The sequence below is a fragment of the Centruroides sculpturatus genome, unplaced genomic scaffold, assembly GCF_000671375.1.
Source record: "Centruroides sculpturatus isolate CEXI.00-Female unplaced genomic scaffold, Cexi_2.0 scaffold412, whole genome shotgun sequence".
In the NCBI taxonomy this organism is placed as follows: domain Eukaryota; kingdom Metazoa; phylum Arthropoda; class Arachnida; order Scorpiones; family Buthidae; genus Centruroides; species Centruroides sculpturatus.
Window position 1 is genome coordinate 158,826 of NW_019384903.1, and position 13,767 is coordinate 172,592.

Here is a 13,767-nt window from a genome sequence, read left to right on the forward strand (position 1 = left end):
AACTAGTTTATACTGAATGTCTTTGTTAAAACCCGTTTTGTCTAGTTAAAACTAGTTTTAACTCAAATTCATTTTTGACTACAGTAAATTCTAGTTTTAACTAGACAAAATCGGTGTTGTCTAGTTAATTTACTGCTGTACATGTTTTGACTTTAGACAAAACTAGTTTTAACTTTTAACATTAGTTAAAACTAATTTTAGCTACATAAATATGTTTGGGGGAAATAAAGTTGTCTGTAGTGATTCGGCGTAAGATGCCTAACATTTTGCTTATGAAGAAAATTACAGCGCTAATTTGAGTTTAGGAGCCCTCTAATGAAAATATCATATTCTGGAGTATATCTTTCAAATAAAAGTTTGGAGTTTATTTTTAAAAATTCTATACTGTGTTTGCAATGACGACTTTTTCACTGTCTGGCATTTTAAGCATCTCACCCCAAGTATCTGGGTGAGATGCCAAATGCCATTAGGGTAAGATAACAAATATAATTGCTTAAAATTAATTTTTGAATTTCTTAACCAAATTTAATTTATTGCATATGTAGTACAAAGTACTTCATAGTAAGTATAACAGCACAGTATAAGTATTGTTAAGTTTCTACCCATTCTAACGTGTTCTATAGCTAGCTGAAAGCTTTTATCAGTCCAAAAACTTTTTTGAGAAGTCCTTATATAATTTCTATGCATATCCTGCAATAAAACGAGAAAACAAAAGTTTATTAAAAATAGGCATATTGGAAATCAATTAACAAAAAATAGGCACGTTACCCCAAGAAAAATGTGACATATTTTTCATTTGTTGGGGTAAGATGCCTAGTAGAGTCACATGTTCCTGCATGTCCGATCGGGATCGGCGGTAGCTGACAATGGAAACTTTAGAACCTTAACTACATCACACATTAATTGTTTTTAGCAATTTTTAATAAATTCCATTTTAACTTTTAGTTTAAAATTATTCTAGAAACATTTCACAACAAAAACTTCGTTCTTATTTAGCTTTTATTCTTCTCAGATGTAGAAAATGAAGTAACGGTAGCCAACTACAGCTTTTCGCACTCAATATTGGCCTAACGATTCATCTTACAAATACATGACAATATGTGATGTCACCATTTGAAAATATCAAAAATTAGGCATCTTCCCCCGCTTACCATCTTACCCCGAATCACTCTATGCGTTGCAGTCAAACCAGTTTTTAGTTAGGATGCGTTTTAACTAGTTAAAACTAGTTTATACTGGATGTCTTTGTTAAAACCCGTTTTGTCTAGTTAAAACTAGAATTTACTGCTAGTCAAAAATGAATTTGAGTTAAAACTAGTTTTAACTAGACAAAACGGGTTTTAACAAAGACATTTAGTATAAACTAGTTTCAACTAGACAAAACGGGTTTTAACAAAGACATTCAGTATAAACTAGTTTCAACTAGTTAAAACGCGTTCTAACTAAAAACGGGTTTTGACTGTAACATATATATAAAAACAACACTATTTTTTTTAATATTTTTTCTGAGTTATTTTTAAGCTATTGTTACATTATGCTATGTAAGTTAAGTTTTAGTATCATTTCCCTCCTCCCTCTCTTCCGCCACCAGTTTACACATCCATCGTTGTGTATCCTCAAAGGTAAAGTGCAAATAAAATTACATTTTTTTTTATCAAATATTATTCAATTACGGTTATTTATACATTTACAACTACAAAATGCATTTTTCAGTGTTTTCCTTACTATAGTTATTTTTTTAAATGTACTACTTCGCTTTAATTTGAGTGTATTTTTCGTGTTGGAACGAATTATTTGATTTTACATGTAATCGTATGGGGAAAAATTATTCACCTTACAACATTTTCATGATACGATCTCAGTTTCAGAACGAATTAATTTCATATCCTGAGGTACCACTGTATATACTGTATAGCACACAGACCTCCAGGAATGAGACAAACCTTTTTTAACAACATAACTTATATAATCGATCTTATAAACTGAATATGATGAATAATAAATACAATAAAAGCATGCTGAAAATTTAGATCAAAGAAATAATTACAAGAAATATGATTACTTAAGTGACAAATTAACAACCCGCACTTTATAGCTAATAAAAGAAATGTGTTAATGAATGAATTATGAATAAATTCTTGTATGAAAGCTACATTTATCAGTTTATATTACAGTAGAGCGTCGTTTATCTGAAACATCAACTATCCGAAGAATTCCAGTCGGCAAATTTAAATTTTCGCCAGTGCTGTGGCGCTGCAATCTTAGGCTATGTCTTGGGCTACTCAAATATTTTATGTTTTTTATACTAAATTAACTTCTGAAGTATAATTTTTTAGTGTTTTTATATTTTTCAATATATTTATTTTGTTTGTACAAAATAAAAAAATAATTTTTAACGATACAATAGTCTTCATTAGGCTTAACATCAACAAAAATTCAATGCAAAGCGACACGCAACGGAGAAAAATTTCAACATGGGATAGGTTAATACATTTTTTCGTACATAATCGGTTATTCGAACAACCTCAGTCCCCAATTGATTTGAATAAACGACGCTCTACTTTTAATTTTCTATTACAGTAAAAATATCAGACACAAGAGCAGTCTTGCATACTTGATGCAAACTATTTACAGTTATATTGTTACATCTGGCAATATCAATATTATTCTTCTATATATTCTTCAAAGAAGCTTATTCTATGCTCAGATATGTCTTGATCTTTTCTCAGATGGCTATTAACTAGCACATTTTGCAAATTTTCCTAGCATTTTAGTCATTGTATTTTTGAAAATTATACATAATTGTCTCATACACAAAAACCTTGAAATACTATGCAATATCTCACACAAATATCTTGATCTTTACACACTTTTGTTTTTTTTTTAATCAAAAACTTTCTTTTTAATGAATTTCATTATTTGAACAATTTCTAATTTAAAATATCTTTAAAATTATAAATTTTTAAAATATCTGTATTTTGATACTTCAAGTTAAATTCAATAAATCATAAAAATTGCATTAAGTGATGAGAAAATACACACTATATTTGATTCACTGATTTATAAATCCTACTAGTAATAAGATAACAAACAACTGTATCCTGTAAGTGGACACAGATACATTCTTGAAATTATTATGTAAATTCAAAATTTACATAAGTTGAAAGAAAGTTAATTATTTAGTTCAAAATAAAATACATAAATGATATAACTTTTACATGACATTCACTCATTGATTAAATTAATTGGACTTCAATTTTAGAATGAAGTTAAATAAATAAAAATGAAGTTAAGAAATGAAAATTATCTGGTATTGTAATAATACTAGATAATGGAAAGCTTAAAGCCCAGAAGCCCCAATTAACTATATACAAACTTCTGGTCTGGACCAAAAATCATATGATTTTTTTAAATTAAAATATGATTAAACATTGCAGCCCAGAATTGTAATGTCACAATAAATAACTGCTCGTTGTAAATTACATTATTGTGGAAAGACATGTACAGAGCTTCACTTGTATATAATACTTTCACTGGATTTGTATACGTCTAATAACTATTGAATAATGCTTTTCTAATTTAAATATTTCAATTTGAAGCATTGCTTATAAAATTTTGTTATATTAAGTTAAAATAATATATTCATACTGACAGTTTGCAATAAATCAAAATTTATGTTAATAAATATCTGCAAAATAAGAACTAATTAGTGTAATTAATCATAAAATAGCTAACATGCAATATTTTAAATATTTATTAGAAGTAACACTCTCTTCCCCAAAGACACAAAGTTGCATGAATAATCAATTTGACACAAAGTACTCATAATATTTCTCCAATTTACTTTTATAGACTACTCAAATTAGTGTTAATATCATTTATCTTTCAAATAACCTATCAATGAAGATCACATGAGTAATTTCAGTTTTTAAGAGATTACAATAATAAAAAGCTATGAACAGTAGAAATATAAAAACATTATACTGTATAACTTTTTTACTTTTACAGATACATCACTACCTACATATAATAAATAATGTTAAATTCTGCTTATATTTATTTCAAACAAATTAAGTCTGAAATCATTTTCATTTAATAAAATTTTGGAATTGCAACTAATAAACAATTATTTACCTAGAGTTAGTTGGTGGTTCTTGAACAAGCTCTTCAATAAATCCAGATTCACATCGAGGGCATATATATTCCTACAGAGACAAATAAATCACTATATTAGTAACAAAGTTCCAAAGATTAATTCTGTTAATTAAATCAATATTATGACCAATATTTTGATTTAATAAAAAAAATCACTATATAACTGGTAAATTTGTAACCCATATCAGTGATGCATTAAATGTTTAAAAGACTGAATAAGATACCAAACAATAAATGAAAATACACCTTGTAAATCTAGCAATAAATTTTTACTAACTTAAAAACCTTTTTAACCTCAAGTTAGTAGGTCTTCCTCAAAACATAAATTAGTTAACTGAATGAAACATTTAATTAATTAAACATTTGCACATTTATGTTCTGACTGTCTGTATAAATAAAAGCTGGCAAGAACTCTTGCTCACTTTTCCTAGCAATCAAATGAGAGGTTAAGGGGACAGAAAAGGAAGTCTGATAATTTTCAATTATATTATACTGGTAATATAAAAATTTTAACAACAAAAGCATAAAAAATAAATTTTTTTGGAATTATGATAAATTTCTATTAAAAAATATTTAAGTTTAAAATACATTGAGACACATTAGCTCAATGTTAAAATTCTGTTTGGCACTATCTGTTACAAAATTGTATTAACGAAAACTTTTTATATAATTAATTATTATAAAATGGCAAAAGGTTTAATTTTGAGGGTACTGATAAGTTTTAAGAAAAATTTTAAATGAAAATAATGAGTAAAATTTTCATTATGTCTGATCCCATTCAAGATATAGCACCTCTATCTCCCCACTTATTTGACTTTTAATTACCAAAATTTAATAACATTACTCAAAAGCTCCAGGATCAGATCCATGTGAAGTATGTAAATAATTGTGACTGCAAATTAAGTGAGTGCCATCTTTTCCACCTTCTATACATGTAAGTAATTAAATACTTCAAGAGTCACTCATCATTTGTTGCATCAACAAATGGCTCTAAAATTAATGTAAAAGTGATGCAACCATGTACATTTTATTACATTTCAGATATATAAATTATACAAAACTTTTTATATGAAAATTTTTATTACAAAACTTACATAAAACAATGATTTTGTATTTTTATTTTTTCTATATAAACAAAAGGCATTTATCACATATAAACTATAAATGTCTTTTATAAGTTCCATTTTTCTCATCCTAGAAACACAATTCTGATTTCGTTGAAGTTGTGTCAAGCTCATAAACAGGAAGAATTAAGAAATAAAAGTGTTTAAAATTTCAGAATTACTTCTTCTATTGTAATAAACAATACATAATTTCTACAAAACCTTATTTTATTTATTAGTTTCTAGACATTTATGATCTTATGACAGATTTCAGATTAAACTCTAAAATGATACTTTTATGCAAGTTGCACAAAATAAAATAGTATAATCAATCAATAACAACAAAATTTCTTCTTATATGTAAGAGGGGGACCAAAAAAAAACTGAACTGAGAGCACACTGCCATTCATAGACATAGTAGAAAGTTCTCCCATTACATGGGGAGACCTTCACGAAACAGATGTGCAAATGGCATCAGTTTGTAGGTTTACATTTGAGCATAGTGTTGTGTTTCTCTTACTGTTATTTTGTTCTGCCTGTGTAGTTCTCGGCATCCTTCAACATCTCGAAATGATCAAAACGTTGAAAAAATCCACCAAAAAATTGTTAAGACATCTGCGAGAGGATGTGCGAAGGAAACATCCAGAACTTTGCCGAGCAGGTGACTGGTTCCGTCATCACGACAACGCCCCCGCACACACAGCCTTATGAGTGACACACTATTTGGCCTCTCGGCAATGGCCTGTCGTTCCCCACCCTCTGTATTCACCAGACCTAGCCCCGTGCGACTTTTTTCTGTTTCTGAGAATGAAGGAAAATCTAAAAGGGAAGCGTTTTGATGATGTGGAGGTGGTAAAAACAGCTTCGCTAATAGCACTGGACAATATCAAAGTTGAAGAGTTCCAAAGATGCTTCAAACAGTAGGGAAAAAGACTTCACAAGTGCATCACATCTAATGGAGAGTACTTTGAAGGTGACTGAAAAAATTTTGTAAAAAAGTTAATAAATAAAGTTTTTATACAAAAAATCTGGTTTTTTTGGGTTCCCCACATATATTTTAACAGACCAAGATTTTAAAATAAATTAACTGCCATAAATCTTACAAAATTTTCCAATTAAAATAGTCCATCACTGAAATGTAAAATGAATTTAAATAATAACTGAGTCATTTATTTATTTTTTTATCCAAAATTAAATAATAAATTTTTAAAATTTATACAAAATTTTATAGTTCTTTATTTCATCACATGATACTTTAAATGTTTAGTAAATGCTTACATATGCATTCATCTAGAGTAGTGAATCTAAAAGTAGATTATATTATAGTATTTGATTTATCTTTTATTTTATTTGCTTTCTAACAATATTACTAGTGATGTCAATAAGACAATGGTTGCCACCCCATACAAAAGATCCTGTAAAATGAATAAAAAAATGCAATAAAACAAAAATAAAAGGAGTAAAATATAAAAATAAATAAAACAATTAAGTTTAATAAAGCACATTTTTTATTTTGCAAACAGCCTTAAATTTAGTAAATTCTAAGTATGATTTATGTTTGATTTTTACTGCTGCTTTCTGGTAGTGGTAAAAAAAACCAATATAACAGTAACATTAAGATGACAATATAGACAGTATAAACATGCAATATTTATAGTATTGACAGAGGGGATGTGAAAGTAAATATATTGGGATGGGAGTACACCATCAATACAGGGTGTTCGGAAATTCCCGTTACAAACTTCTAGGACTTGTAGAGGGGAGTGAGTACATAATATTTTGATTAGGAACCCATGTCCAGAAACATACCATTTCCGTTCTACGACAGTTTCAATTCAGCTGTTTAACTCTTCCACTTCTGCTTAAGAAATTTGAATTAGCCGTGATGCAGTGCAATTATTAGGTAACTATTCAAAAGGAAACATAACGAAATATCCATTTATCACTTAAGCACATTTGTTTTTATTAACACTTAAACTTTATGTGTTTACATTATTCCAAAACAAAAAAAAACCTAGCATACTGTATGTACAGAACAGTACTGATACATTACAACAGCGGCTCAATGTGGCGACCACCAACGTTCTTACAGACATTGTACCTACAAAGCATGTTCTGGTACACACTCTCCATCCCACCTGGTGTCTCTTCAATTTCTAGTGCAGCAGCCATAACTCGTGCCAGCAGATCTTCCTCTGTTTCTACAGGAGTCTCGTAAATTAAACTTTGCATACGACTCCACAAGAAGTAGTCCATAGGAGTTAAATCTGGCAATTGCAGTGGGCACACGGTTGGATCACCTCAGCCTATCAATCTTTCACCATATCGTCTGTTGAGTTGTCTCTGAACCGCACGTGAGAAGTGAGGTGGTGCACCATCATGCGGAAATCACATTTCCTGACAGACATTCAGTGGCACAGCTTCCAAGAATGGGTCCAATACATTTTGTAGGAAAATCAAGTATACAGGACCAGTTAGCTTGAGTGGAAGGAGGTATGGCCCAATCACATGACTGTCCAGAATACCTGCCCACACATTAATACCAAACCGATGCTAAAATCCATGAACATGCATGTGGCATGAGGGTTTTCATTAGTGTTGTAACAAATAGTATATTCAGCCTCAGACTGAATACCGAATATTCAGCCAGGAGCGTGGCCAAATAGCCGAATATTCGGCCAAACTATTCGGCTTGATTAACGCACGTACGAATATTGGGGCGCAAACCGCATTATGGTAAGGACCCTGCTCTCTATTGGCCCGCTGTCACTACGCTTCGCCAATCGCGTTAATTCTTGACAGTTGTAGCGGACAGACAAGAATGTATGTGATAAGTGATGATATCAAATGTGGATAACATTGAAATGATCTACTCGTGTAAATAACGGAAAAAGAACAGAGAAGGTCCGCAAAGTGAAAATGTGAAAATAAATATGATATTGAGTTGATAGCATAATCGAACAAGTCGAAGCAGCTTATTGCGCAAAATTCGCGGCCGTCAATGCCAAACAGTTGTCATAGACTTCGGAAAGCTAAATGCTTGTAATGAAAGTCACTTAGCGTGCACGGGCGAAAGCCTGCGGCCGTTTGGTCTACCAAGCTGTATCGAATCTGTGAAATCATAACTGTGACTACATCCTATCTGTCTCTTTTCTCTGTTGTCACCAGGCTATGAGTCACGTAATTGTAAAATTGGAAATCTACGACGGAAAAGTGATGAATCAAAAGTATCGTGAGCGCGTTTTATAATGTATGCATACATGGACTACAGTGAATAGAGGAAAGAGAAAGGGAAGAGCAAAGACGAGCACTTAAAAAGAAGGATAGGCAGGGTAAGACCCTCAGATGTGCAACGATTCTCGAACGAATAGATGTGTATGTCTGCTGATCTTTGTAATTATAAATTGTGAATACATGTGACTAATATTATTTTCTTTTTTATTTTGTGCATGTTAAAGTTATAAACATAAACAAACAACATATAAACAAATAAATATAAACAAACAACACTAACCCGATAACATTAAATCTAAATACCAAAACGATTAATTTACTGTTTTTTTGTTATTTCTTACTCCTGTTTTTAGGTATTCGGCCGAATAGTAACCGAATATTCGTTACATCACTAGTTTTCATCTGCCCAGACATGGCTGTTTTGCAAATTCAGAACACAGTCCCTAGTGAACTTACATTCATCTGTGAACAGAACTCGACGTGGAAACAGGTGTGTCGATGCAGAAGTGCAGAAACCACGTACAGTAGGCAATGTATTGTGAAAAATCGGCTGGACCCATAGTGTGTACCCTTTGTAAGTGATACGGATGTAATTGTTGCTCATGCAGAATGTCCCAGATGATACTGTGACTAACACCCATTGCACGCACAATTGTTCGAGTACTCATCGACAGGTTCTCTTCAACATGATGCAGTACATCATCTTCAAATTTGGGTGTGCAGCATTGCTGTGGAGCACCACAGTCCTGCCTCTTCATGGTAAAGGTAATGTACCTGTTTCTTGGAGCTGCTACATAACTTGGGCAAAAAGTTTGTGCGATGGTATGCTACAGTGCAGAAAATGTTTGTGATACAACTGACTAGCAGTTCTTCTGTTACCTTATGCTTCACCATACACAAAAAGCATGTTTGTGTATTCTGAAAACATGTACCAAACCATGTTTACTGTTATCGGAGATGCACAGGCAGTCTTGCAGCAAGGAAGACATTAACTGACATCAGGTGACCATCTGACGTAGTACATGTTATCCTGTCTACCCTATTGCATACCAGGACAAGCAACTCTGAGACTTTTCTCTCTCCCTCAGCAGAAGTGAAAGAGTTAAACATCTGAATTAAAACCATCGTAGAACGGAAACGGTACGTTTCCGGACATGGGTTCCTGATCAAAATATTATGTACTCACTCCCCTCTAAAAGTCCTAGAAGTTTGTAACGGGAATTTCTGAACACCCTGTATATTTGAAAGTATATATGCAATCAACATATTCAATGTGTTTATAGAAATTGGCATACCTAGGCAAACACATGCAACTTCTGGGCAGTTCGTAAGTGAAAGGTTAGAAAATCCGTTAAGTAAAATGTAAATTTTAGCCAATTCTGAGTAAAGTTAATTTAGGGTAGATTGAGGAGCAGAAGCCCAAATGGAAAGAGCATAGTCTATTACAGACTGTATGTTGGTGAAGAATAATTCTCTTCAGTGTTTTTACTACAAATTTTTTAGTTTCATCAAAGTATTCCCCTACAAATTGAGACTTGTTTAATTGAATTTTCTATATGCAGTTTGACAGAGAGTTTTGAATCAATTATACACAAATCCTAAACTGTGTCAACTATTTCCAATCATTGATTATTGATAAAAAAGGTAATGCAAGTTGGTGCTCTCACCAGGCATTATTTTAGTTTTGGTAGAATTTATTTATAAATTTAACTTCTTAAGTGAGGTATTAAGTTTTGTAATATCACATTGTAATAAATAATAACAGCTATTGGCAAGTTTATCATCATTGGCATATGTATTTGTGAATGAAGAAGAAATACTAGAAAGTGTTATTTATATACGCTGTGAACAGTAGATTATGAAGGATTGAACCAAGGTATTTCAGTGGTAAAAAATGCAAAAATGAAAAATCTAAAATCTTGATCTGACAAGTATGTAATAGGAAAAAACTTGTTATGCCAAGTCAAAACAATGCCGTCGATTTCAAATTCAAAAGATAATTTGCATGACAGAATATTTAAAACAACAGAATCAAAAACTTTTGCAATATCGATGTATGCCACTTAGTAAGAAGTTTTAACTTGAAATTTGATAGAATGATATGCTAAATTTCAAGAAGATTGCTTGTAGTAGAGCAATGTTTTATACCAGAATGTTGAACAGGGCATAAACAAGAGATAATAAGGAAATAGATGATTTTATATAGGCAGATTTCAAATAATTTCAACATGGCAGAGGCTAAATAAATTGGACAATAAGAGTTAATTAAGTCCTTTTTTGGGACAACATAAACGACTGAATGAGTCTATTGAGCAGGTATGTAGCTGAAGTCCAGAATCTGGCAAAATAGGTGAAGGAAAATGGAGGCAGACAGGTGCTAATTTCATATTTAAATGGAAGGAATACTATTGGGATTATATGTAGAAGTAAAAAGCAGTTATATATCATCAGAGAGAAAATAAAAAAGAAAATACCACTAAAAAAAGTAAAACCTAATTGATTAATATTCATATTTCTTACACTTAGCAGTTGATACCATGATTCAGGATGTAAATTAAAATAGCATGATTTAATATCATTAAATATGCTATATTCATTATCATCTTCAATAAGATGACAACGTTTTATTTTAGATTTAGAAAATCTAGGAACTGTTTGCCAAAAAGTTTTAGGATCATGTGCAAAGTCGGAAATAATTCTTTGGAGGTCATTTAAGTATTGAAGTGTACTTTCTCTTTGATAATGTCTAATAGTATAATGGTTTAGATACAGGGTTTTGGAATTTTAAAAATAGCCCTAAAAATATATAACTTTACAAATGTTCTAAAAATAAAAATTCTTTAATTGTATACAGTAGAAGAATAAAGAATTTTTAAAATGTGTTAGATTGGTCACTCCATGTGATAAACCCGTACTAAGATAACCTTTGTAGTTAAATAAATCAAATACAGTAGAACCTCGAAAACTCAGCTCTCGATAACCCGGCACTCCAGATAACTCAGCCACACCCTGGCAGGGCAAAAAAATCCTTAGTTAATTAATTTTCATTACAGACAGCTTTATAAAAGTATAAACTCTCATAAAGTATTTTTCTGAGGTCTGTCTTATCAGGTAAATTACTGTACACAGTGTATTCATTAATTTTCATTTTCATGTAGTAAAGGCTCTATGCCTTCATAAAGGACGTACTTTTCCTTTNTTTAACGATACAACAGTCTTCGTTAGGCTTAACATCGACAAAAATTCAACACAAAGCGTCACGCAACGGAGAAAAATTTCAACATGGGATAGGTTAATATATTTTTTTGTACGTAATCGGTTATCCGAAATATTGATTTTCCGAACAACCCCAGTCCCCAATTGATTCGGATAAACGACACTCTACTGTACTTTAAATTTTTATTAACAAATAATTTTTGTGTCATTCACACAAGTGTCCATAATTAGAAAGCAAAAATATTTACTAAATAAATTTTCTTGCTAATTAACTAAGTCAAAATTATAACATAATAGGAAATGAATAGATACAATGACTGTGACTGATGCAATAATTAGAATATTTTAAATACCCTTCCGATGGCCTACGAAACATCTCTATTCTTTCTTGTCGTGTTCTTCTTCGTGGTCTTCTAAATATACAACGCCTACGCTGTGAAAATGGTAGCATGGGTGAGACAGAAGAAAACGATGGTCCACCTGATGAAGTACCTGGAGTTTCCATATCTTCATCTTGGTTTCCATTTCCCTGTCTTTGTTCTAGAGCCACTCTTTGCAAAAAGTCAATTACATGGAACACCTGCAACACAATATTTTATAAAAACATTATGCAAATGTTTTAAAACTCTGTGTTTGTTTACTAAGCATTTATAGACTTTTACGCACATCTCTTGCACTTGCCGGAGGCTGTAAATCATTTAAGTCGTCCTCCTCCGATTCTTCGCTAATTAAAAAACAAAATTTTGTGTAATTTAAAAAATTAAATTCTTACTACATTGAATTTTTTACAATGCAATATGAATTGAAAATAAATTTCCATATAATAGTTCATATAGAATAAATGTTGATTAGATGATTTTGATTATTAAAAAGTATCTAAAAATTTCTATATACAAGGGTAATCCCAAAAGAAGGTCTCCTATTTTTTAGAAATACAAAAAACCATTTATTTTCAATAATTTTTACATCATTTTAAAGCTTGAACATTTATCTATTTTTTCACATAATTGCCATTTCAGTCAATGCACTTTTGTAGGTGCTGTGGCAGTTTTTGCATGCCCATGTCATACCAGCTTGCTGCCATGTCGTGAGACCCATCTTTCTCACACCTTCCAATAATGCAACTTTTTCCTTAAAATCTTATGAATGGTGCTTCGGGAAACCCGGGAACCAAAATGCAAAGATCATCCAGAGTGATCTGCCAATTATCACGCATGGTTTGCTCAACCTTTGCAACTGTCTCGTCAGAAATTGACAGTCTCCAGTTTCTTTTTTGTCATGAATTTCATATGACCAGCTGCAAACTCCCTACACCACTTGCAGATGTTTTTGACATCCACGCACAACTCACCATACACTTTCATCAATTGGTGATGAATTTCAATCGATTTAACACGACATGGCGGCAAGCTGGTATGACACTGGCATACAAAAACTACCACAGCATCTACAAAAGTGCATCGACTGAAATGGCAATTATGTGGAAAAATAGGTAAATGTTCAAGCTTTATAATGATGTAAAAATTATTGAAAATAAACGTTTCTTTGTATTTCTAAAAAAATAGCAAACCTTACTTTTGGGTTTACCCTCATATTTATAACATAAGCAGAGTAGATTTATGTACAGTACCTATCTAGATAAATTTTCCAGTACAGTGGTACCTCAGGATACGAACGCCCCAGCATACGAAATTTTCAGGATACGACATGAAATTCAAACATATCTTTGCTCCACGTTACGAACAAAAACTCACCATACGACATTATATTAGTTCGCAGCGCCATATTTTATTCAATTCTGTTCATCGGTCTCAGTCCGCACATTTGCTTCGTCGTGGAAGGATCTCGCTCGATAAAGGAAATCTTGAGGTATTATCAGAAAGTGACTGATTTTATTGAAAAGAAACATCCCGTAAAGGTTCACACTGGCCGTATTGCTGCTCAGTTTAATAACATTTGCCTAAGTCATTTTACCAAGCAACTGCTATCCAGTGAAAGTGCTGGTGGAAGTGAATGAAAGAAAGCAAAAAGCAGTGAATAAAAATTAAAATATATATAA

At 31.6% G+C, this 13,767-nt stretch overlaps 1 protein-coding gene across 1 annotated transcript in view; it reads right to left on the reverse strand.

Moving 5' to 3' along the window:
* The window catches only part of LOC111631527 (E3 ubiquitin-protein ligase RNF126-like), a 99,161-nt gene extending 86,369 nt beyond the window's left edge, over positions 1 to 12,792 (reverse strand). Inside the window, exons 1-3 of the mRNA XM_023375783.1 lie at positions 12,779 to 12,792; positions 12,375 to 12,432; positions 12,062 to 12,288 (exon numbers count right to left, since the gene is read on the reverse strand). Of these exons, the coding sequence (XP_023231551.1) occupies positions 12,062 to 12,288; positions 12,375 to 12,432; positions 12,779 to 12,792 (299 nt within the window). The remainder of the gene's footprint in view (positions 1 to 12,061; positions 12,289 to 12,374; positions 12,433 to 12,778) is intronic.
* Between the last annotated feature and the right edge of the window lie 975 nt (positions 12,793 to 13,767).